The sequence below is a fragment of the Lepidochelys olivacea genome (genome assembly GCF_965140295.1).
Source record: "Lepidochelys olivacea isolate rLepOli2 genome assembly, chromosome: 3".
NCBI classification, from domain to species: domain Eukaryota; kingdom Metazoa; phylum Chordata; order Testudines; family Cheloniidae; genus Lepidochelys; species Lepidochelys olivacea.
Window position 1 is genome coordinate 156,041,851 of NC_140413.1, and position 26,765 is coordinate 156,068,615.

At 43.3% G+C, this 26,765-nt stretch overlaps 1 protein-coding gene across 1 annotated transcript in view; it reads right to left on the minus strand.

Annotated features, from left to right (window-relative positions):
• ALK (ALK receptor tyrosine kinase) overlaps window positions 1-18,545 on the minus strand; it is a 108,947-nt gene extending 90,402 nt beyond the window's left edge. The window contains exon 1 of the mRNA XM_084624863.1: window positions 18,463-18,545. Coding sequence (XP_084480989.1) covers window positions 18,463-18,494 — 32 coding nt within the window. The 5' untranslated portion in view covers window positions 18,495-18,545. The remainder of the gene's footprint in view (window positions 1-18,462) is intronic.
• Window positions 18,546-26,765: the final 8,220 nt, after the last annotated feature.

The window sequence follows — 26,765 nt, forward strand, 5'->3', positions numbered from 1 at the left end:
TGGAAATATGGTGTCTACTCAGATTTTTGACGAGTCTCTTGAAGCTTTGGACTGCCAATTCTTGGCCTTTTTTTTTCCTTTTGCTTTTTGATTTCAAAGAGAATAAACCCTGCATTGTTTTGTGCTGATGTGACATTCATCTCCTCTGCTGATACCTGTTTCATCAATGTAATAACTGATATGTTTGAGATGTACCAGCTAACTTGGGAAAACGTGGCCACAACTAACACAGATTCTGCTTCCTACATGGCTAAATTTGCAAGGGAGATTAAACTCAATCAGAAATTGGAGCTGCCACATATTACCTGTCCAGCTCATCTGATTAACGTTGAGCAGTCAGCAGCTACTGCTACGGAAGAAATGAAAGATGTGAAATCTTGACTAACTGGATTCAGAGCCATTTTCAAGGACTCAGACAAGTTGAAGGCTTTGTTTTACACAGTGTGAGACAAGCACAGAGCCGACTGCCAATTACCTACCCCTGTTGTGCCACAACGGTGCATGAGCTTGTACTTCGCTACCTGTCATGTAAATAACACGTGGACAGTGCTAATGCATCTCATAAATCATCCTGAGTTTATTGGTTCTAAAGCAGAAATTCTGAAGAGACTGGCAAATAACCAAAATGACTGCCAGCTTCTGTGCACCAAGCTAATGTTCATTGTTGAAAATTTGGAATAACTGTGTGTTGCACAGAAAACATAGTTTTCTCTGACCACTGCCAACAGGTTTCCAATACAGATATTTACCGGATCCTGACAATCAGAATCTCAGCTGAATTGAGCACAAAAGCTGCAGGAGAAATATATGGCGAGAAAACCCAGCTGTTTCTGGCAATCCTTCTGACCCCAGAACACAAGAAAACCAAAAAAGCGTTCAAAACCTTCAACCCAATGCTCAACAAGCAATGGGAGATGACTGTGACCCACAGTCTGAACCCTGAAGTGTTTGGTGCCAAAGATTATTTTTGGAATGTCATCCAGATGTTGCACCCCTTTCTCAAAGTGAATTTTGCAATAGACTATGACTGTTATGCCAGAGGGTTTCAACCATTTGCCACTAAAGATGAAATTTCAAATCTGAAAGGCACATTTACTACTTACATGAACATGCCTAACACTGACAATATGAAACTGGATGTGCTGGCTTTTTGGAACAGCCATCAAGACACACTTCCCAACTTCAGCAAAGTGGCATGGTGAGCTTTGAGTGAACCCCCTGGATCTATAGATGCAGAGCGCATAATTTCCAACTTGGACTACCTCCAAGACAGCAAGAGGCTCAACATGAGTGAGGATACTGTGAAGAAATTCATGTGGATTTCTGGAAAAATGACTACCTCTGAGAGACAAAAAAAATACTTTTGTACATAAAAAAAGTTTCAATTATATTGTATATTATAAAAGTTTTTTTGGTTCTTTTTTCACCCTAATTTTTCCCAATATTTTTATTTTTAACCTGATTTCATCCTGGTTTTAATTTGGAAAATAAACACTGAAAAATTCCTGGATTATTATTATTATTATTTTACAAATAAAAACTGAAAACACAGAACTCTAGATGTAATAAAACTATTCAAATCCCTGAGATGGAACTTGGTATTTATGTTTCATTTGTTTGGCCACATGGGGAATGGAGGATGGGGTTTGCCAGAGTGTTTTGGCTGGCTGCATAATAGCCTCATTGATAGGTAAGGACTATCTTTCCTTCTGAAGTGGGGTGGAAAATGTTGATCAGTTTGTGGGTATTCGCCTCCACTAGAATACCCAGATAAGCTGCCATTCTCCTGAGGAGCCCCTGATATACCTTGAAGTCATCTAGTACCAGAGCCTCATCAGGCAATGAGGAGGATATCTGAAGGGAAGACAAAAGAAAGAGCTCCTGAGGCTGTTCCTGTGCTACCGTGGCAGGCTGCAGCTCCAAAGTAGGTTGAAGTAAGTCCTGAGCTTGAGAGTCCAAAGGCTGTTCTGTACAGACTTTCACTCCTCAGTACTGTCTGTATGGGTGATGTATGACACCTCCAGCATCCAGATCTACAATAGGGCCACTGAGGGGGCTGGTGCGGTATCAGGCCCCAGGCATATCTGGCCCTAGCATCACAACCCCTGGCTGAAATCTTCTGAAACCCATACCAGGGATTACGAGAATGGGATCAGGAGGAAGTTCTGGACTCTCAGCATTGAGATACCTGAGAGCCTACCTTGGGGTCCAATGGACACTCTGAGTATTCCAAGACCCATGGTGGCACAGAACTAAAAGGGGTCCTAGGTGACCAAGATCTGGATCTGGCTTCCTGGCTGCTGGTACCATACGCTGTGTGGGAGCTGGTACCGGACCACAAGAGGTGAAAGGAGCTGGTACCAAGCCTGAAGCTGGTGGCCCCACAACAAAGCATTCAGGTGCCAATGGTCTTGGCAGCTGTGCTGGTGTTGGAAGAGGGACTTCACTCTGAAGGAATGGGGATGGTGGTACTGACAGGCATAACAAATCCCTGGCCATGGCATAAGCCTCTGGCGTAGTCATACAAACATAGGGTGCTGACCCACAGTGATCAGGAATGATTACTCCATTGCCGCCAAAGAGGTCTTGACAGTCCCAAGAAGGGCACTGCAGTTGATGGTTCAGATCTCTCTGTATGCACTGGTACCAGGAAGTGGCAAGACAAAAGGCACACTGTGGGTATCGGCATGACATTCTGCAGAGGAGTCTGATCTCTGGACTTCAAAAAAGCTGATGCCGACGTCTCCTTATGTTTCCGAAGCTGGGACGGCTCTGAAGTCTTGGGCCTTGAAGAAGACTGTCCCGGTGAAGGGGCTCTACTGCAGCTCCCTCCTGCAGGCAAAGCTGGGCGAACACTTTGAGAAGGAGTCATTTAAGAACTTCCCTTGAATGACCAAGTGGGGTCCGATGCCCATCTAAGAGTGGTCTCCATCAGGATGTAATAGACACATTCCTCCCTCAGCTTCTTTCTCTTGGTCTCAAAACCAAAACAAATAGAGTGCCCTATCTCTAACATGACCCTCACCCAAGCATTTGAGACAGTGCAAACAAGGGTCACTGACGGAGTTGAAAAGCTTTTGTTCAAAGAGAACACAATTGCTCCGACCTTGGATGGTACAAAGGAACTAAAGGTGTGGGTGGGAAGGCTCTGATCTTTATATACTCACTTCAGAGCATGAGGAGTTTGACAATAGTTCGGGCTGCCCCTTCAAGTATCGCTAGGAAAAATATCTCTGGCACCAGTGCCTGGGACATGCACACACCTACAGTGTAACAGGCATATGCAATCACTCGAAGAAGAACTGAACTCTTTTCACTCAGTCCTACAGGAAATATCTGGGCTACCTACCCAATATGTATTTCTATCAGGAAAATGTGTGTGTTAATATGGTCTGCAGTTTGTGTGGAGTTTTCACAAACGTTTAAAAACATTTTGGCATGAACTGAATGCAGGTGAAAGATGTTATATTGACAGTTGTGAGGTGTTCTGCTTGTCTACAGAATAGACATCGCTTAGGAAATGGCAGTACAATCCTCCTCCACAGCACCCCAACATGCCTTGGTACTAAACTAGAGGACTATCTGGAATTCAGTCGCTGTGGCCCTTCACCTTTCTTCTCAGCCTGCCAAATGAATGCCAGTTAGAGAGGTGACTTTTCATTTCACAGAGGAGACAGAAAGGCTCTTCATGCCAGTTTTCAAGCCAACTTTTGCAGACTCAAGAATATTCAGATAGGCCCTTAGGGCCACATTTCAAAGGTATTTAGATCCCTAAAGAGGGAAACTGAAAATCCCACTGAGAGCCTCTCTCCTTCTTTAGGCACCTTTGAATTCTGACCCTTACTGTTTCTGGAGTTTTGGGTGATTGGCAGGGCTGAATCCAAGTTCTTCATCCTTTGAAGTCTGCTCTTCACTGCCTGTTATAGTCATGTCTCATCAGTTTCTCCTGGCAGTACAGAATTGTTCTGATTATGGAGAGAGAACGATCATCTAAGCTGGCCACATCAGAAGTCCAGTAAATGCAATAAGTTAATGTCTTTTGTTACACTTCACTGGAGTTAATGCTAACCATCATTGCTAGAACTTGGGCTTCATAGATTTAACAGATGGCAGAATTTGTCCCATTGTGTTCACCAGACTTCCTGTATGTTCCTGTAAATAGGTTGATCGTCTGGTCTCTATTTGTCAGTGATAGAAACACTGAACTTCTTTTATTCACCTGTTCTAGGCCCAGAACTCTTATTTTCTTAACTACATAAGGAGATATGAACAAGACCGGAATTTGTCTCAATTCAAAGGGGGTCTGTGACAGATAGCTGGGAAACAGTAATCGATATAGTACTCTGGTCACTGCAACAACAAGGAGTTGCTTGGAAGTAGCCCTGATTAGGAAGAGCTGTGCCTAACTGCTGGATGGGGAGGGGCTGAGGAGAGCCCAAAAGGCTAATTAGCCCATTACCCATGAGATAAAAAAGACACAGGAAGGGAAGTGCTTGTGGGGAAGACAGAGACTGGCAGGCTTTTGAAAGGCAGAGCAGGACAGATGTCTCAGGGGGGAAGATACTTGGCCAAGGAGGGGGGGAAATGAAGGTGAGCTAAGGATTGTAGGATACGGTCAATACAGAGCTGCTTGAGTTTGTACAGATTGCTGGGCAAACATAATGGAAAAACACATGCAGTGTTTGACCAGAAGGTGATCTCCAAGCAGTTTGTAGCTTGAAAAGAGACAAGAATGGGACCCCACACTTTCACATTTAGGAGCTTGTCCAGGATCTATAGCTGGCTTGAGGGTTTTGAAGCCTTGACCAGGAGAAGACTGCAGTGGCTGGGAAACTGCAAGAAGTGCTGCAGAAGACTCTGTAAAGCTTCCAACAATCCCACTACATAGAGAGCCAGGCCTTGTTTGCAGGCAGAATAGCAAAAAAATCTGCAGGACATTATGAGAGATCAAGCCCAAAGGGCAACAGCAACTTCTAGAGAAGGTGGTGAGTCCTGTGGAAGGGGTGCTAGACCAAGCAAGAGATGATTCCCAGATCCAGATGCAAGGAGTGTGAGTGTATAGGGTCCCAAATGGAAGAACCATGCAAATGTCAGACACCTTCAGATCCACCATGATTACTGTGGGATTATGTTAATCTCATTTATTTCTTTTCTAAAACAAATGGAGCTTCAGTGAAAACTTTGTCCCCTGAGACCAGCATGTCTGCAACAAATAGTTCATCTTTTTTTCTCTCTGATTTAATGTCACTATTCATTTAGAAATATGATGTCTCTCAAATTCCATTGAAACCCGTTCATTAGTCAACCAACATTTCAATCATTAGCTTCAGTGGTTTTAGCTTAATGGGCTAATTAAGAGAAATGTAATCAAAACTGAAGACGGAGATGTCATATTAGTGAGAAAAAAATATGGATGACTTTTCTCTCCCCTTTCTGCACAGGAACATTGTCACTAATGTAATACACTCTGAGCCCGATCCAATGTCCATTGAACTCAACGGTAAGGCTCCCATTAACTTTAATAGGCATTGGGATTAAGTCCTAAAGGCAGTGACTGTTGGCATGCTCAAAGGTTGTGGATTAACATGGACTTGTAAAAAGAAAAGGAGAACTTGTGGCACCTTAGAGACTGTATTTGTAACAAATGTATTTGAGCATAAGCTTTTGTGAGCTATAGCTCACTTCATCAGATGCATTCAGTGGAAAATACAGTGGGGAGATTTATATACACAGAGAACATGAAACAATGGGTGTTACCATACACACTGTAAGGAGAGTGATCAGGTAAGGTGAGCTATTACCAGCAGGAGAGCGGGGGGGGGGGAAAGCCTTTTGTAGTGATAATCAAAGTGGGCCATTTCCAGCAGTTGACAAGAAAGTCTGAGGAACAGCGGGGGTGGGGGTGGGGGGTGGGGAAATGGGGGAATAAACATGGGGAAATAGTTTTACTTTGTGTAATGACCCATCCACTCCCAGTCTTTATTCAAGCCTAAGTTAATTGTATCCAGTTTGCAAATTAATTCCAATTCGCCAGTCTCTCGTTGGAGTCTGTTTTTGAAGTTTTTTTGTTGAAGAATTGCCACTTTTAGGTCTGTAATCGAGTGACCAAAGAGATTGAAGTGTTCTCTGACTGGTTTTTGAATGTTATAATTCTTGAAGACTGATTTGTGTCCATTTATTCTTTTATGTAGAGACTGTAAGTGAATTAATGTTCACATTGTGCCTTACAAACAGAGATGCTTTTGAACAGAGATTGCAGATGATATTTGAAAAAAAAAACTAACAACAAAAAAATCAATGCTGACAATTGTGCCATGAGTTTGCTGCTTATTAAACCTGCCTTGGCAGCATCTGCACATGAATTGCAAATGCTAGTCAGACAGTTTTATGTTTGCATGCTGAGTTCCATTACAGGAACAACATGATGGTCGTTAGTGGTTTTAATGGCTTGAGTCCTGGAAAATCTTAGCTTGAGAACAAGAGGAACTTCTTCGTTTCATTAAAGTGCTGGTGTCCTTCTTGTCACTGCTTTTGTCCTGTTCAACCCTAAGGCTATGTTTAAAATGGTTCCTCTGATGCATGGCAGGTGGTGGAGTGTTGGATAAAGATAAATTAATCTTAGCTGATTTATGGGAATATCTGATGATATTCCATGGGATTTGCTTTCTTTCTGAAGCAGACGGGAAATGTTTCACTAGGTGGACAGGAAGACTAGTTCAAATCTCCCTTTTGGGCACGGGCAGCCACCCTGAGCCTGAGAAGGAGCCAGAATTTACCAGTGTATATTGCCAAAGAGTCACACTAATATGTCAGCAGCCCCCCATCAGCTTCCCCCACTCCAACCTGCAGCGCCTCCTGTCTGCCGGCAGCCCCACCAATCAGTGACTCCCACTCTCTCCCCATGCGTTCTGCCTGCCATGATCAGCTGTTTCACAGTGCGCAGGAGGCTCCGGTGGAGAGGGGGGAAAAGTGAGGGCAAAGCAAGCTAGGGGGAAGGGGTGGAGTGGGGGCAGGGCCCGGGGCAGAGCAGGGGGTTGAGCACTGAGCATTCCCCGGCACACTGGAAAGTTGGCATCTATAGCTCCAGCCCTGGAGTCAGTGCCTATGCAAGGAGCCGCATATTAACCTATGAAGAGCTGCATGCGGCTCTGGAGCCACAGGTTGGCCATCCGTGCTTTTGAGCAACATCAGTTGATCTGACTGTAGGGTAACGCTTTATTTAAACTTAAACCACACTCACAGGAGACGATGGTGATAGCTCAAATACTTGAGGGTAAGAGATGAGAAAGGCGATCCAAGACCAAGCTGAATTCATTTTCTTTGGCCTGAGTCAGAAAGTATGGATTCAGAGAATATTTCCCCAAATAGTAGGAGAGTTTGGATCTGAGTTTGGCTGAGCCTATTATAGAAACAGGCACCCATCTATGATCTGGATCCCAATTCCTCCCAAACTCAGGATCTTTAAATCAGGGGTTTCACTTCAGACCCATCAGTATTTGATCTTAATCTTACCTTCTTACTTCCTCCAACCCTGACTGAGTAGTTTAAGGATTCTGTTGAAATCATTTAGACCTTATTTATACAGGGAAGTTTATCAGCACAGCTATGCACGTATAATTATACTGGTATAGCCACGCTGGTAAATTTCCCTGTACAGAATAGCCCTAATTCTCTTTTGCTTCCATCATCTAAATTGAGATCATATTCCATAGGTTTGTTATTTTTTGTGTATAGTAGTTCTGCTCCTCTTTGGGGAGAAGCAGAGAACATTTTATCTGGAGTGGAGAGCTCAGAAAGCCTGCGTTTATATTAAGTCCCCACAGCTCCCTCCTTTTAATAACAACTCAGAATCCCAACAGTGCTTTTAATGTCAGCTCACAGATACAGTACAGGTAACCAACAGCCAGTCTCCTGCAGCTCTCTTCATGCTATAGCCTGGAATGGTTCATAATCATTACTACCAAAAATCCATTCCAGTCAAGGATGTCCGAGAAAAGGAACACATGAAAGTCACTACACGTACAAACATACATTCAGAGATAGAGACACAGAGAGTCAGAACGTACAGATAATGTTTCTTACTTAAGAATGGTATTTCTCTGAAGGCCAAGGTCTCTCTCTAAGTAGAATAATTATTGTTTGTCCTGCACAGGACTGAAGTACCAATGGAATAGCAAACTTTCTTACCACTGACCCTAGTTGCCTTAATAGCTTCCATAGCACAAATGTCACACTGGTAGCACTTACCACAGAGAGAAATACTGGGAAAATGAGGAAAGAGATACCCCCTGGTTGGAATGAACTTGTTTGGAGAAATAGAGGCATCTCAGTAAAGCAAAGCTAAAAAGAATTTTCATTCAGAAAGATTTCAGAGTAACAGCCGTGTTAGTCTGTATTCACAAAAAGAAAAGGAGTACTTGTGGCACCTTAGAGACTAACCAATTTATTTGAGCATGAGCTTTCGTGAGCTACAGCAAGTGAGCTGTAGCTCACGAAAGCTCATGCTCAAATAAATTGGTTAGTCTCTAAGGTGCCACAAGTACTCCTTTTCTTTCATTCAGAAAGTTACCTATGAGCCAACAATAAAAGGGCAGCTGGGATTCAAAATTGTTATTAAAGGGGAAGGTGCTGTAGGGAATAAACATACATGCACCATTTCTAACACAGGCATTGTTAATACACCTATTACCAACTGTGTTTCAAAAGTAGGGCATTAGGATGAGTGAAGAACATTACAAAACAGCAGTGGGTGGGCATTAGAGACTGTCCTTCCTGCCACAAAATATACTGTTCTATATTGAGGAAAAAAAAAGATGTTTCACACCCTGTGCAATAACTGCAGTTCTTGGAGATGTGTCCTCTATGGGTGCTCCACTTTGGTTACTTCAGGGGCATGTGCACCACCATGTGCCTCTGATCGGAGATCTTCATTAGCAGCGTCCGTTTGGCCTGCACATGTGCTGTTGAGATCCTCATACCCCTCGCTGAGGTTATATCAGGCTGTGTGGGTAACCTGCCCTCAGTTGTTTCTGCCCTCAGTTGTCTCAGAAGGAAGCTTCGAAGCAGAGGGGAAGGAGGGTGGGTCGTGGAGCACCCATACGGACACACATCTCAAAGAACTGCAGTTACTGCACAGGGTGAGTAACCTCTCTTTCTTTTTTGAGTAACATCTGTGTTGGTGCTCCCATAAGGAAGAGAGCGCTTTGGAGTTGAGTCCATTACAGAGGAAAGAACTGCATTGCCAACTGCTGCCTCAGATAAAGAGGCATTAACTAAGGCATAGTGTCTGGAGAAGGTATGTTCCGAAGACCACATAAGCAGCCCTGCAGATCTCAGAAACTGGGACATCTTTAAGGAGAGCCATATATGTAGATTGTGACCTCATCGAATGAACTGACATGCCAGCAGGATATGCTGAACACCTACCTGCATGAATGGTTCTTTTACTGTAGAGCTCTCTTCCTCATCATCTAAATTTGACGCTGAGGAGAGGCTGAATGTGTTAGGCATCTAAGAGGCTGTATGGAACAACGGATGTGGGCTTGTCTACACTTGAAATGCTGCAGCGCTGCAAATTGAACAGCTGTAGCGCATCGGTGTACACACAACCTATGCTGCCAGGAGGGGCTCTCCCATCAGTTTAGGTCAGTGGTTGGCAACCTGTGGCCCATCACGGTAATCGGCTTGCGGGCCGCAAGACATTTTGCTGACGTTGACGGTCTGCAGGCACGCCCCCCCCCGCCACTCTCAGTGGTCGTGGTTCGCTGTTCCTGGCTAATGGGAGCTGCAGGAAGCAGTGGGCCGCTTCCCGCATCTCCCATTGGCTGCAGGGGGCTGTGCCTGTGGACAGTCAATGTCAGCAAAATGTCTCTCGCCCACAAGCAGATTACCCTGATGGGCTGCTTGCGGCCCATGGGCCACAGGTTGCTCACCACTGGTTTAGGTAATCCACCTCCCTGAGAGGAGTCTTCTGTCTACCTCATGCTGTTTACACTGTTAAGTCAGCTTAATTATGTTGCTGAGGGGTGTGTGTGGATTTTTGACACTTGAGTGATGTAGCTTGACTAACCTAACTTTTTAGTGTAGACAAGGCCTGTGAGTGGCATGAGAAGCTGAACGACCCAGTCAGACAGAGTGACATGAGCTTGCCACAAAAAAGAAATTATGAGCTTTCCTTGTGTTGTTTGGGCTTCCCCCCGACCATTTTCTAAACCCTCTTGAAGAGGCTGAATTAAATTGAGGGAATACCTACTAGACTCAGGAAAATCTGGACAGCAAGAATCAGTGTGAAACATAATAGACTGGGTGAGCTAACAGGAGCTTTGAGATAATCCCAGTATTGCCAACCCTAAATATTCAAAATCATTAATCAGACCCCCCCCAAAATCATGGGATTGACTTAAAAATCATGAGATTAAACCCCCTACATTTTGGGGGTTTTTATTTGCCATCTGGCTTCCGAGACTCCAAGATGCACTCTAGTTATATTTTACAGCTTCTCTCAGTAACTCTGAGGTCTAGAAACTTAAAAAAAAGAAAAGAAAGAAAGAAAGTAGAGATTCTCATTTGATCACTTGTCTCCAGAAGTGGAAGCTGTAAATAAAACACCAAATATTGTGAAACTGGTGATAAAATCACAAGAGTTGGCAACACTGTCATTGGTGCTCCAAAATGCCACAATATCCCTGCTCAGCTGCTGGAAACAGGGGTGCTGGAATGTGGGGGGGGGCAGGGCAGGGGGTGATGGCCCCATTACTGGCAGTAAGGGCAAGCAACAGGGGCAGGGGGCAGAAAGGAGCGAGCAGAGGATGGAGTCTTGGGGGAAAGAGGCAGCATGGGGGCAGGGCCTTGGGGAGAAGGGGCCGCACAGGGGGTGGGGCCACGGTTTGGGCACCAGTAGTTCCCCGACTTTTAGGGACCTTCTGTTGCCCCCGGCTGGAAAGACATCCCTTCCAAAGCTGTTGCTCGCAGATTGATTTCTGACAGACAGCCCAATCCAACACCCAATGTTAAACTTACCAGCCTTGCTAATGGCTTTTATCTCTTTGTAATAAACTGAACCGTAAGCCTGGATCCTGACACTAAATATTAGATGGTTAAATCTAGATGACAATTTTGTGGCTTGAACCCATGTCTAATTCTGACAAATTACCTTTAACTCCAATGAAAAAAAGCACATTTTATTTGCCTTAAGGGTAATAAGAATGGGGATATGTCTCAGCCCCTGATAGTTTCATGCTACATTAGGCCTTTAATGGAAAACAGTTATTCCGCCTTCCCCCATTCCCAATCACTTCCTAGCCTTCGATGTGGGGTTAAGGGATAGGCTGTGGCACTGATCTTCTCTAGGAAGGGAAGACAAAGCACCAGTTAGATGATATGCTTCAGTGTAGTTTAATTAAATCCATCTGGGCTGGTGGCACTAGAGTGGTAAATAACCCAGTTTAATGAAAGGTGATAGATTGATTTGGGATGTAGGGTGCTTCTATCTGTAACAAGGAGAGTGCTACTATTATTACTGATAGCTCTGCAGCTTTGCTGCTGGGGAATCAGAAATGAACCCCTCCTTTCCAGAGTCACAGCCACTTAAAACTGACCGCAAATGTAGGTTTTGTAACCCTAAATAATAAGCGATGGTCACATAAACACCACCCTATACTGGAAACCTACTGACTGCTATACTTACCTACATGCCTCCAGCTTTCATCCAGATCACACCACACGATCCATTGCCTACAGCCAAGCTCTACGATACACCCGCATTTGCTCCAACCCCTCAGACAGAGACAAACACCTACAAGATCTCTACCAAGCGTTTTTACAACTACAATACCCACCTGCTGAAGTGAAGAAACAGATTGACAGAGCCAGAAAAGTACCCAGAAGTCATCTACTACAGGACAGGCCCAACAAAGAAAATAACAGAACGCCACTAACCATCACCTTCAGCCCCCAACTAAAACCTCTCCAGCGCATCATCAAGGATCTACAACCTATCCTGAAGGACAACCCATCACTCTCACGGATCTTGGGAGACAGGCCAGTCCTTGATACAGACAGGCCCCCAACCTGAAGCAAATACTCACCAGCAACCACACACCACACAACAAAAACACTAACCCAGGAACCTATCCTTGCATCAAAGCCCGCTGACAACTGTGTCCACATATCTATTCAGGGGACACCATCACATCAGCCATACCATCAGGGGCTCCTTCACCTGCACATCTACCAACATGATATATGTCATCATGTGCCAGCAATGCCCCTCTGCCATGTACATAATAAATGGACAAAAATCAGACGTCAAGAATTATAACATTCAAAAACCAGTTGGAGAACACTTCAATCTCTCTGGTCACTCGATTACAGACCTAAAAGTGGTAATTCTTCAACAAAAAAACTTCAGAAACAGACTCCGACAAGAGACTGCTGAATTGGAATTAATTTGCAAACGGATACCATTACATTAGGCTTGAATAAAGACTGGGAGTGGATGGGTCATTACACAAAGGAAAACTATTTCCCCATGTTTATTTCCGCCCCCTACTGTTGCTCAGAGGTTCTTGTCAACTGCTGGAAATGGCCCACCTTGATTATCACTACAAAAGGATTTCCCCCTCTGCTCTCCTGCTGGTAATAGCTCACCTTACCTGATCACTCTCGTTACAGTGTGTATGGTAACACCCATTGTTTCATGTCCTCTGTGTATATAAAATCTCCCCACTGTGTTTTCCACTGCATGCATCCGATGAAGTGAGCTGTAGCTCACGAAAGCTTAGGCTCAAATAAATTTGTTAGTCTCTAAGGTGCCACAAGTCCTCCTTTTCTTTTTGCGGATACAGACTAACACGGCTGCTACTCTGAAACCTGATGAAAGGATTCAAATTAAAAAAAGCCCCATACCAAGATATGTTCCTATTTTTTATTTTTCCTATTGCCAATGGAAATAATTTAAATAAAACATTTCCCAGCACTGCTTGCAACCCAAATGTTTTAGACTGTGCTAATGCATAAGAGCCAGAATGTGGAAATGACTTGAAACTCACAAAAAAAACAAAACCTTAAATGACTAGTCTTGTCTGATTGGCTGGATCCACAAAGATATTTAGGTGCCTAAATCCCCACCCTTTTTTTGGCACCACTGTAATCCACAAAACTCCTGCTTGGCTGCTGCCTGAATTTGTAGGTGACTAAACCTACTCAGCACTTATGTTTTTGCAGTAAAAATTCCCAGGGTGCCTACTTTTCTACCTCTGAGCATTTCTATCTCTCTCTAGGCATCTGCCTGCTTATCTCCTGCTTAAGACCCAGAGTGGTACACTAATTATGGGAAGATAGGTGGAGGGGAGCCTAAGTCACATGTGGAGTTCAATCTAGTAGGAGTGCGTAGATGCCACCTAACTCCAGACATGACAGCTGGGGAGAGGAGGACCACCACTCTTATAATTGTTAGCCCAGTGGTTAGGGTATATTCATGTGGGAGATCCTCAGTTCAAGTCCCCGCTCTGCACGAGGAGGAGAAGGGATTTTAACAGGGATCTGCCACCTCCCAAGTGAGTGCCCTAACCACTGGGTGACAGAGTGATTCTCATTCTCTCTCACCTAATTAATAAAGTGGAACAACTTAAACTAGAAAGACTGAAGAAGCTGCACATCAGAATATCGAATAGCCCCATGATTAAGGCACTCACCTGCGAGGTGACAGATCCCTGTTCAAATCCCTTCTCCTCCTCAGGCAGAGGGGGCACTTGAACCAAGGATCTCCCATATCCCAGGTGAGTATCCTTAACTACTGGACCAACAATTATAAGGGAGGTTGGTTGTCCCCCTTCCTAGCTGTTTTGCGTGGAGCTAGATAGTTGCTGAGTGCACCCACTGGACTGGGCCCTACATGTGAGTTAGGCAGCTGAACTCCTCTCTTCCCCAGTTTGTGGATTGCAAGCAGAGATAGGCACCTCTCTGCAGCCCACACTTAGGAATCTATCTCAGAGAGGAGCAGGACTTAGAACATTGTTGACGTCTCCCATTGGCTGGCTTGGGCTGCTCCTTGCCTACCTAATGTGCTGGGTTTTGTAGATTGCATTCTAAGTGGCCATCTCTCCCCATTCATTGAATAGGGAGCGTAGGTGCCAAACTCAGGCTTTTTGGGTTGCAGTATTGTTCCTCATTTTGACACCTCCTTATCTATTGTTCGGAGTGGACTACATCCACCCTGATTGAACTGGCCCTGTCAACACTGGTTCTCCACTTGTAATGTAACTCCCTTCTCTTCATGTGTCAGTATATTTATGTCTGCATCTGTAATTTTCACTCCATGCATCTGAAGAAGTGGGGTTTTTACCCACGAAACTTATGCTCAAATAAATCTGTTAGTCTTTAAGGTGTCACCAGACTCCTTGTTAGTATTGTTCCTGTGATTTTCTAGGTGCCTAAAAGTTAGGTGTTACTATGCTCTGTCCCTTTGTAGATCCAGGCCACTGTCACAGTCAAATGAAATGCAAAAGGCAAACAAAAATCATAAGCACTGAAAAGTAGATTGGATTTTAAACATTATTTCACTTCTTATGAAAAGGTGAAATTTGTAACGTAAGAGATTATATAATTATTTTTAACCTGACAGTCACCCTTTAAATAGTGGGACAGCACATGTGAAAGTTAGTAGGGTTTGCCTCCTTGCAAGGGAAACTGAAGAGGATGGTTGATATTTGGACAATGGAGAGAAGGAAATTCAGACATTTCCCCCATACAACAAGAGGTTTTTGCCACAACCTGTTTCTTTTATTTTTATCATAACTAGGTTGGTAGCATGTATTTCACTAGGACCTTTATTTCCTTTTCTCACACCCAACAGAAGTATCACAGGCTGTGGAAATGCATTTCAGTCCCTCTAGTGCCAATACCATTCTAGCTACTTCTCATACTGTTTGGCCTTGATGTGCCTGACATTCCTCTGCCACAGCGCTTTGCAGCATGAGTGGGGAGGGCAAACTTTGGCTTTATGTCCTTGTCCAATCTCCTATTCTTATGGATAGAGTTCCAGGATTTTTAATGTCCACATGGAATAGATAGGACTTCAGCTGTGAAGGCCTCAACTGGATGATTCCTTAAAATCTAAAAAGATAAGACAAACAAAGGATGGGAGAAAGGAAGTACTATATTCCCATTTTACTCCAGAGATTAAATGTTTTGTCCAGGGTCACACAAGCTGTGGCAGTCTGGGAATGTAAACTAAATCTCTTGAGTCCCAATTCAGTGTCTTCTCTGTAAAACCACTCTTCCTAGCCCAACCAAACCACTGAAATGTCACAGTTATGGTCCTGTGCCAAAGTATATATTTTTTCTGAGGCAGTGTGAGACAGATCAGGCATTTAGTAGATACCTGGATCCAAAGACGGACGTGACCTAACTTCTTGGACACTTTCTTAATGCTTCTTTGAACACCATAAGCCTAACTTTGAGTTTCTTGACTAAGCAATTTTTGAGTAAACATGTTGTCCCTGGTGAGAATTCATGCCTCTGAGCAGTTTTAGGTAGGTATTGTTTAGTTATCAGTAGAAATTTCCATGCAGGTTTCCACACACAGCATGCTCGCTCATGTCTCCTGTACAAGAGGTATACTGGCCTGGTGTGTGCTATTAAAGAAGTAAGCTTCAGTTGGATGTTTAAAGGTGCTGCACCTCCTGAACGATACTATAGGGTGTCACATTTTCAGGTATTCAATACAGACTCCCTCATAGAGAGAAACCAGTTAAAGAGACTGAAGATATGTTTACACTTCGTGGTGGGAGGTGTGATTCCCAGCTCAAGGAGATATACTTGTGCTACAGCTGATCAAGCTAGCACGCTAAAAAGCCAGAAGTGTAGCCATGGCAGCACAAGTGATGGGAGGGCTAACTACCCCGAGTACAATCCCGTCTGAGACGCTAGTACGTACTTGGGCAGCTAACCCCTCCTGCCACTGGTGCTGCTGCAGTTAGACTCTATTTGCTGTATCAGAAGTAGCACAGATTTATCTTCTTGAGCTGAAAATTAAACCTCCAGATCAGAGTGTTGACTTTGACATACCATCAGCCAGAGGATGCAGACAGGTTAGATTTCAGCATCAGTTATGGGTTTGTTTCATCAGGTACTTCTTCTGGTTCATTAAATACATAAGTTATACTAAAACCTTCCTCAATCACCATTAAAATACTATATACTGCAGTTTCCTTTAGCAGCACATCTGTATCTTCAGCTGTGCACTTCCTAAACTGTGAGTCTCTAAGCACTTCAGACTTCCTGAGAAGCAGGTCTCAGGTGCTGGGAAAGAAGAGGCCTGCAGGAATTTCTGCAGTCTTTCCAAGCCTCACAGGAACCTTGCATCCTTCCCAAACAAGACTTGCACTGATTTATACTACATCCATTTTAAAAATTGATTTTAATTAGCACAGTATAACTTCTGGGTGTATACAAGGCCTAAGACTTTCTAAGATGCATCAAAACTCTGAAGCCTCCTCAGAGCCCTTGATCTTCCTCTTCTAACCCCTCCCCTCCCATCCCTTCAATGGACTCAACAGTGTTTCCATCTGAACACTGGGATTTGAGGGTGCTCAGCACCTCACAGGAAAAGCTCAGAATTTTGCAAGGACTTATTGACTTACCACTGGACCTGGTTCCCAAGATCAAAATATCCTATCTTATTCCATCTACCATGAGAGAAAGTTTAAAGCGCACATAGACATAACAGGAGGGTAGAGGTACAGATTAACTCAAGTGGGAGGCATTTCCATGGCAGCACTTAAGTAAATAATAATTCACAGGAATAATAATGGGAAAATACATTCCTTCTTCAAAGGAAAACATAGCTTAAGGGAAGGAAGCAGCCAGGTGTGCCACCAGTGGTGGCTGCACAATAAGGCTAATGTTGATGTTTTAAAAATCTTTAATGCATCCATATTAATTATGCATTTGATGATAAAGTAATGGCTGCGCACTTTTGTACTGGCACCCTACACACATTCCCAAGACCCAGCTAGATAAAAAGACACAACTGCATCATGTTTTTCAAGCTAACCCTTTAATGAAATCTATTTTTCCTAGGGCAGAGAGCTTCAGAAAGGGCAGAGAGTTCCAGAAAGATCAAAGACTTTGATCCTTACCACATAAAAAAGAGATCTATATTGTGTCCTAAAGATCAGAGCAATGGAAGGTGACTATATAGGTGTCTCCTCTATGAACAGCACACGTTGCAGTGCATTTGAAATAAAAGTAAACAAATCAGACAGCATCCCTTTGAAGGAGATCTGCAGTCGACTGATAAAACAATACTCTGTGTCAGGGCCTGCAACTAGCCTGCTTACCTGCTAGCTTAAGCCTCAGACAGTCTAACAAGTGTAACTGGGCCCCAACTGAGCCACCTGAATGACCCATCTGCTCAATAGGCTGAGACGATAAGGAGACCTGCTCTTAAGATCAGCAACAGAGCACTGGCTGCTGAAAGCGTTTGCAAATATTGCCTCAGACCCAGTCCTGCTTCTGCCTTGTCTCATTCCAGCTAATTCAGCTCTGACCCTCAGCTCCGATTCCTGACCTCTGGGTCTCACCCTCGGCTCCAGCCACTAGGCCTGACTCCAACCACTTGTCACAACCCGCCTGTGTCCTAGTCACATGACACTCTGCAATTTAGCACAGGTTGTCATGTGGACATTTTACGGTATAAACGTCCTATTGGTGAGAGAACCAATATGTGAAAGTTAAGCAGAACTAACACCACTGCCAGGAATGAGATGACGCCTTATTAGAAGTAGACTGCTATTGTTTGGTGCAGGGGGGTAGAATTCTCAGTCACATCCAGGTTCTAGTTTTGTGACTGGCCCTTCCACGTTGGACTGAATTAAATCCCAGATCCAAACATGCCCTGAAATTTGGGGAGTTTGAAATCTGGAACTAGAACTGAATTATACAGCCCAGGCCCAACTCTAGTACAATGTCAATAGGGTCTTTCGTCTGAGGATCTAAACATGCTTTGCAAACAGTAATGAACGTGAAATATTACATCCGGTCAGGGAAACCAAGGCACAATTTAAGTGGCTTGCTCAGGGCCACACACTGATTCAGTGGCAGAGCCAGGAATGGAACCCAGGAGTGCTGACACCTAGGACTCTGTATGCAGTGGTGTTGTAGTCATGTCGGTCCCAGGAAATTGAAGAGACAATATCTTTTACTGGACCAACTTCTGTTGGTGAGAGAGACCAACTTTTGAGCTTATGCAGAGTGCTCTGCTCTAATCTCTCACTGATGCATACTCCCTACCCATAACAGAATGTCCCAATGGGAGGCAAAGCACCTCCCTCCCTCTCAGAGCTGAATACTCTGTTTCTAAGAGTTGTCAGGCAATTTTGGATGCTAACCAGCTGCTGCTGAAGTGCCTTCTCATTGGGAGGGAAGCAAAGGATGAGAAGAAAGAGGAGAGGCTCCCACCTGTCTGACACGTCAGGAAGAGATAAAACCATCCACTGCCAGGCTCCCAAACCTTCACTGTTAGTGAAGTGCCAGAACGTCCTGCTCTGTTCCTTCCCCGTTTTGTTCTCGACAAGGACCAGGGAAATATTTCCAAACAAGAAGCCGTGGATGAGCCATGACATTCGGAGCTGCAAGGAAGAGAACATATAAGAAAGCAAGCAAGATACGTTAGTTATCCATAAATAAACTAAATCCCCAATTCTTCTCTTTCAGTTCCTTCTTTCCCTCCCTCCAAATCCTTAATCCTTCTTCCCTGATGTTCTTCTCCCCCTCTTGGCAAAGGGGTATATATATTTGGGGCAATATTGTTGTGCAGAGGTATTTGGTGCAATATGCTAGTAAAGATACAAGAAGTTAATGGAAAATTTGTGGGCCTGATTCACATTTACACTAAGGCCCCTTGTACACCATTCTGATAGTGCAAAGGGGTCTAAAAAGTGGGTTCACATGTAATTTATACCCGTTTTAAGGTCCCTTTACAGTGTGTGGTATAAATAGCGATAGTTTAAATGAAAGTCAGGCCCTTTATACCCATCTATATATCTTAGAATACATGGGTACTTGGTGCAGGATTCTTACACTCAGGTAAGTATTCAGGTGTTTTATATTCAGTTAAAAAATTAGAGCTCAGTAATTCTCAAACCACATTTGGCTCTTTACATGGTTATTTCTCTTATCTCCTCCAGTCTGGCTCTTTGTCCCATGTTTTGGCTTATGAACTATGGTAAAATTTAGTGGTTTAGCTGGAGCCTATGGGTGAAAGCCTGGCCCCACCAAAGTCAATTGCAAAACTCCCATTCACTTTAATGGGCGCCAGTTTTCACCACATCAACTGCTGGTGACGGGGCACTAAATGGGGAGGGTTCCGAATTACTACAGAGAATTATTTCCCAGGTGTCTGGCCGGTGCATCTTGTCCACATGCCCAGGGTCTAACTGATCACCATATTTGGGATTGGGAAGGAATTTTCCACCGGGTCAGATTGGCAGAGACCCTGAGAGTTTTTCCCCTTCCTCTGCAGCCTGGGCCATAGGTTATTTGCAGGTTTAAACTCATGTAAATGGTGGATTCTCTGTAATTTGAAGTCTTTAAACCATGATTTGAGGACTTCAATAACGCAGCCACGGCATGGGTCAGGGGTCTATTCCAGGAGTGGGTGGGTGAGGTTCTGTGGCCTGCAATGTGCAGGAGGTCAGTCTAGATGATCACAGAATCATAGGACTGGAAGGAACCTCAAGAGGTCATCTAAGTCCAGTCTGCTGCACTCATGACAGGACTAAGTATTATCTAGACCATCCCAACAGGTGTTTGTCTAACCTGCTATTAAAAATCTCCAACAATGGAAATTCCCCAACCTCCCTAGGCAATTTATTCCAGTGCTTAACCACCCTGACAGTCAGGAATTTTTTCCTAATGTCCAACCTAAACCTCCCTTGTTGCAATTTAACCCCATTGCTTCTTGTCCTACCCTCAGAAGATGTTAAGGAGAACAATTTTTCTTCCTTCTCCTTGCAACAACTTTGTATGTACTTGAAAATTGTTATGTCCTCCCTCTGTCTTCTCTTCTTCAGACTAAACAAACCCAACTTTTTTCAATCTTCCCTCATAGGTTGTGTTTTCTAGAACTTTCATCATTTTTGTTGCTTTTCTCTGGACTTTCTCCAAATCTTTCCTGAAATGTGGCACCTAGAACTGGACACAATACTCCAGTTGAGGCTGTATCAGCGCAGAGTAGAGTGGAAGAATTATGTCTCGTGTTTTGCTTACAACACTCCTGCTAATACATCCCAGAATGATGTTTACTTTTCTTGCAACAGTCTTACATTGGTTTCAGAGTAACAGCCGTGTTAGTCTGTATTCGCAAAAAGAAAAGGAGTACTTGTGGCACCTTAGAGACTAACCAATTTATTTGAGCATAAGCTTTCGTGAGCTACAGCTGTAGCTCACGAAAGCTTATGCTCAAATAAATTGGTTAGTCTCTAAGGTGCCACAAGTACTCCTAGTCTTACATTGCTGACTCATATTTAGTTTGTGATCCACTATGACCCCAGATCCCTTTCTGCAGTATTCCTTCCTAGGCAGTCAGTTCCCATTTTGTATGTGCACAACTGATTGTTCCTTCCTAATTGGAGTACTTTGCATTCATCTTTACTGAACTGGTATCATCTGCAAACTTTATAAGTGTACTCTCTATGCCATTATTTAAATCATTGATGAAGACATTGAACAGAACTGGAACCAGAACTGATCCCTGTGGGACCCTATTCGATATGCCCTTCCAGCATGACTGTGAACCACTGATAACTACTCTCTGGGAACAGTTTTCCAATCAGTTATGCACCTATCTTATAGTAACTCCATTTAGGTTGTATTTTCCTAGCTTGTTTCTGAGAAGATCATGCGAGAGAGTATCAAAAGCCTTACTAAAGTTAAGATATGCTACATCTACTGCTTTTCCCTTATCCATAAGGCTTGTTACCTTGTCAAAGAAAGCAATTAGGTTGGTTTGACTTGACTTGTTTTTGACAAATCCATGCTGACTGTTACTTAGCACCTTATTATCTTCTAGGTGTTTGTAAATTGATTGCTTAATTATTTACTCCATCTTGCCGGGTGCAGAAATTAAGCTGACTGGTCTGTAATTCCCTGGGTTGTCCTTATTCCCCCTTTTATAGATTGACACTATATTTTCCCTTTTCCAATGCTCTGGAATCTCTGCTGTCTTCCATAACTTTTCAAAGATAATCGCTAATGGCTCAGATGTCTCCTCAGTCAGCTCCTTGAGTATTCTAGGATGCATTTCATCAGACGCTGGTGACCCGAAGACATCTAACTTGTCTAAGTAATTTTTAACTTAGTCTTTCCTTATTTTCGACTCTGATCCTACCTCATTTTCACTGGCATTCACTATTTTAGATGACCAATCACTACTAACCTTTTTGGTGAAAACCAAAACAAAAAAGTCATTTAGCACTTCTGCCATTTCCACATTTTCTGTTATTGTTTCCCCCCCTCATTGAGTGATGGGTCTACCTTGTCCTTGTCCTTCCTTTTGCTTCTAATGTATTTGTAGAATGTTTTCTCGTTATCTTTTATGTCTTTTGCTAGTTTAATCTCATTTTGCGTCTTGGCCTTTCTAATTTTGTCCCTACATACGTGTGCTATTTGTTTATATTCATACTTTGTCATTTGACCTAGTTTCCACTTTGTGTAGGACTCTTTTTTTGAGTTTCAGATCATTGAAGATCTCTTGTTTAAGCCAGGGTGGTCTCTTGCCATACTTCCTATCTCTTCTGCACAGTGGGATAGTTTTCTCTTCTGCCCTTAATCATGATGGTCCCTTCTGACCTTAATCTATGAGTGTATGTATGTGGAAACCCCCAGTACCTCATATATGCCGTTGGAGCAGTGCCTTTTTAAAAAAAAACAACCCAAAACAACAGATAAGTTTAAAACATGGACCGTTTTCTTATCACTTTTATGTTCAGTGCACATGTACTTTATTATAAAAGGACGACTTTAGTACTTGTGTGATCCATAACTCTAAGGCTCACTCTCCCTTTAGACATGATCTAATAGATACAAGTTAAACCTGACAGCTTTTTCAGTGATGAACTCTCCTATATTCAGGCAGCAGCAGAAACAAGTGCAGAATGACTGCAATAAGAGGGTGTCGCTAGCAATTACATGCTTGTCCCTTAGATATTCCTTTCAAAAATTAGTTTTTCCCTCCTTCTCTTCAGGTTTTTATGGACTTTCCAATTATGATCCAGTGATATTTTGCTTTTTATTAATTAAAGTACTGTATGGAGAACAGTCTCAAGCATTTTGGTTACATCTAATGTAACAAAGTCCCTTAGTGGCTCTTTATCTCTGTAGATAAAATTATTTCCTGGCATTTTCTCGTTTTAGGACTCATTTTCTCTCATTGTCAGGAATGAAATATAAATCTTTGCAATTTGGTCTGGTCTCAAAATCTCTAACATGAACACTGCTGTCTAATTTTCTTTGAAATAACCCCCTCAAACTCTCTGCTTATAAAGAGCTTAATAAGAAAAAAAAATACTGCATGCAGGGGCTGGATTTATGCAGCCATCACAATAATCAACAAATGTGAGGCTGCCCAAGGAATGAGTTTACTGAGGCTACGTTAATGATGGATTTCTGGACACAAGAGAGTATTCACAGCACTGAGTCCTGATTCAACTCTCATAAAAAAAACCCTTCATAATTTTGTAATGCTTCAAATCCAGCACAGAACCTAACTAGGGAGGTTAGGTAATTGCACCTATATTTTTATATGGTAATACTATTTGTTGTCTTGATAATATACATTTTCTCCATTCTCTATTTAGCTAGGTTACAGAATTAGAAAGGCTAGCAGTTATCATGCTTCAGGGAAAAAGCTGGTCAGTAGTTGTTTTACCCCTCCCCATGACTTGACACTGTACAATTAGCTAAGATGGGGTTTGTATGTGTGCATTATGAGAGCATCTTTGCCTGAGGCATCAAGTCTATGCAGAGGTCAGATTTGGGCATGGGGAGGATGAAGTGGTGATGCTGATGATGCTGAATTGAACCTCTGGCCACAGTCCCAGAGCGTGAGGTATTTCACTGCTGATCATCCCAAGGGACCATGAGATCACAGAATCATAGAATATCAGGGTTGGAAGGGACCTCAGGAGGTCATCTAGTCCAACCCCCTGCTCAAAGCAGGACCAATCCCCAACTAAATCATCCCAGCCAGGGCTTTATCAAGCCTGACCTTAAAAACCTCAAAGGAAGGAGATTCCACCACCTCCCTAGGTAATGCATTCCAGTGCTTCACCACCTTCCTAGTGAAAATGTTTTTCCTAATATCCAGCCTAAACCTCCCCCACTGCAACTTGAGACCATTACTCCTTGTTCTGTCATCTGCTACCACTGAGAACAGTCTAGAGCCATCCTCTTTGGAACCCCCTTTAGGTAGTTGAAAGCAGCTATCAAATCCCCCCCTTATTCTTCTCTTCCGCAGACTAAACAATCCCAGCTCCCTCAGCCTCTCCTCATAAGTCATGTGTTCCAGTCCCCTAATCATTTTTGTTGCTCTCTGCTGGATGCTTTCCAGTTTTTCCACACCCTTCTTGTAGTGTGGGGCCCAAAACTGGACACAGTACTCCAGATGTGGCCTCACCAAAGTCGAATAGAAGGGAATGATCATGTCCCTTGATCTGCTGGCAACGCCCCTACTTATACAGCCCAAAATGCCGTTAACCTTCTTGGCAACAAGAGCACACTGTTGACTCATATCTAGCTTCTCATCCACTGTAACCCCTAGGTCCTTTTCTGCAGAACTGCTGCCGAGCCATTCGGTCCCTACTCTGTAACAATGCATGGGATTCTTCCGTCCTAAGTGCAGGACTCTGCACTTGTCTTTGTTGAACCTCATCAGATTTCTTTTGGCCCAATCCTCTAATTTGTCTAGGTCCTTCTGTATCCTATGGCTACCCTCCAGCGATCATCTAGTCTGGCTTCCTGCATATCCCAGGTCCTTAAATTTCACTCAGTTACCCCAATAACTTTGTGTTTGGCTTCAAAATTAACACCTCATTTAAATGAATGGGGGCAGCTCATTTCTTTTACAGCTACCGGGTTTTCAGGCCTCTTGTCTCCACACTTAGGAAGAGGACCACACTGAGAAGACTTCTGTTTGCAATTGTAAGGACCAAAGCCCCAAGGCCCTGTTCTTCTTTCATGCCAATACAGTGCCAAACCTTGGACTTCACATACAAGGTCACTGCCAATCTGACCTGGGGGGAAATTCCTTCTTGATCCCGCATACAGTGATCAGTTAGACCCTGTGCATCCATCTCAGGGGATGTTGTGGCTATTTCCTATTCTGTGATGATTCCAATGGGTTGGCATCACAAAGTGATCTGAATCATGGGTATAGGCCACTGCCAGTGGCAGCACACACCACCGGGCTAGATACCATTATTAATTTTTATTCATAGTTTGTACTACAGTAATGCCCAGAGGTACAGTCAAGATCAGGAACTCATTGTTGTACAGTGTGTAGGACAAAGAAGCAAGAACAGAGTCCCTGTCCCCAGAGAGTTCACAACTTAGAAGCGTGACAAGATGTGATAGGTGGATTAAACTAGAGCTGGGCGAAATATTTTGGATGAATAGTTTATTCACCCAAAAATGAAGTTTGGAGTTGGCCAAAGCTATTCACGAATGTGTGTCAAGTTTGCCAATTAGTTTTGACCAAACAGAAAATGTAAAAATGTTTCAATAATATCGAAAATATTTTTTTGCTAAATGAAACCAAATGTTTTTTAGGCATAACAAAATGTTTCAACTCAGATTTTTTTTAAAACTCTTCTATTCGCTGAAATTTTGCAAAATGTCATTTTCATTCAACCCAAAACAATTTAAGTTTTTTTTAAATGCCAGTGAACCAAAAGGGACGCAGTGTTTTTGTAGTCATATTGGTCGCAGGATGTTAAAGAGACAGGGTGGGTGAGGTAATATCTTTTATTGGACCAACTTCTGTTGGTGAGAAAGACAAGCTTTTGAACTTACACTGCGCTCTTCTTCAGGTGTGGGAAACCAGTGAACTACCTATCCATTATTTGCCCAGTTCCAGATGAAACAGACAAGTGGGGATGAAGGGAGGAGCATGAAGACAAGGTAGCATAAATCAAACATCTCTTTGCATAGGATGTAGTGGCTTCCAGCTTGCCACCTGCCCAGATACTTTTAGCTCTCTAGAGCAAGGCAGGATGTAACACTTCCTGGTGTGGTGGCTGTACTGTTGCTGGAGACGTAATGCCTGTTTCAGGGAGGGATGCTGCAGGAGAGAGGGGCTTTATGTTGGTGTCCTGTTGTAGAAGCCCTGCTGCCATTCCAGTGAAATACAATCATCTCTCTTCTGCTGCATCTTAGTGTCAGGTGAAATGATCCTGCTGCTGTGAAGTACTTAACATTCCTTCAGGTGATTAGAAACATCAGATTATTATACTACGAAATTGTAATGATAGCTTTCTCTTGCAGCCCATTGGATTGGAGTTTGGCGGTGATGTAAACCACTTCCTTCTTGGCTCATCAGAAGTAAAACTTCTGTGTTGATATTTTTGCATATTAAATGAAAGAGGTGAATTTGAAACTGAATTGATCAACCTTTCCAAGCCAATGATTTTAATCTATAATGGGGAAAAGAGTGTATCTTTGTGATGCAAAGACCAGTTCCTCTGCAAAATACCTTGAGACTTCAAATATGAACTTGTGAAGCCACTTCATTGTGCCATTCTGACTACAACAGTTTCAGGCTCATACACAAAGTCTTGAGTAGCCCAATATACCACCACAGGAGCCTTCTAGCTTCCACATTCTCTGAGGACCAGCCCGGCAACAAGAGTCTGTAGAATCTGAAGTGATGAAAGAGAGCACCTTTGGCTATAGCAAAACTGAAAGCTGAAGCAGTCAGTGAATTGGAATGGATGCACATGTCAGCTGTTTGAACGAAAGGAGTAGTTGGAATCAGATGTGAGAGAAACTCATTGTCGAAGTGCATCATGCAGACTGTAATGGACTGGCTCTGAATGAACTGACTGGCATGGTGCTCAAATGGGAAACTTTGGCTGTGATTTTTATGGTTTCTAAGCTTCACAGCAGGATATTCCAGGTACTTTCACACCTGCTGAAATGAAATGGAGCAGATGATCAGATGGATGCCCTAGTTAAGACTTCTGAATGAGGCTGGCAATCATTTTATGGAGTAAGGCATCAATGATGGCAGATGAGTCCTGACAACAGAATGGTGGCACATTTTGAAAGAGCTGAATCCGTGCTCTTGGTAGCATATCCCTGCATTATTCATCAAATGGCTCCTTGGGTCCTGGACTGGCAGCAAAATATGCTGAAGCCAGAAACACCATTAAGGAACTAATTAACCATCTCTGGTCGACGCTGGCTCATCAGTGTCTTGTATTCTGGATTTTGGAGCCCTGCTTCAGATGCAGATTAGCTGCTCATATGCAACCTCACTGACTCAGTAAATGGAAAGCTCTGAAATGATTAGGAGGAATTAAAAGAACAAGTCTGAGGTTAAAATTTAGTATATTGAGGCAAAATAACTATGCTGCATTGCAGACAACAGGCCACCAGGCAAAAGGATGTCATCAGATAGTCCACAAGTTTCGTTAGAGACAAGGGGGACCTTCAAAATGGTCACGGTAGACACTCATTTCACCTGAGCAATTGCGCAAGATTTATTC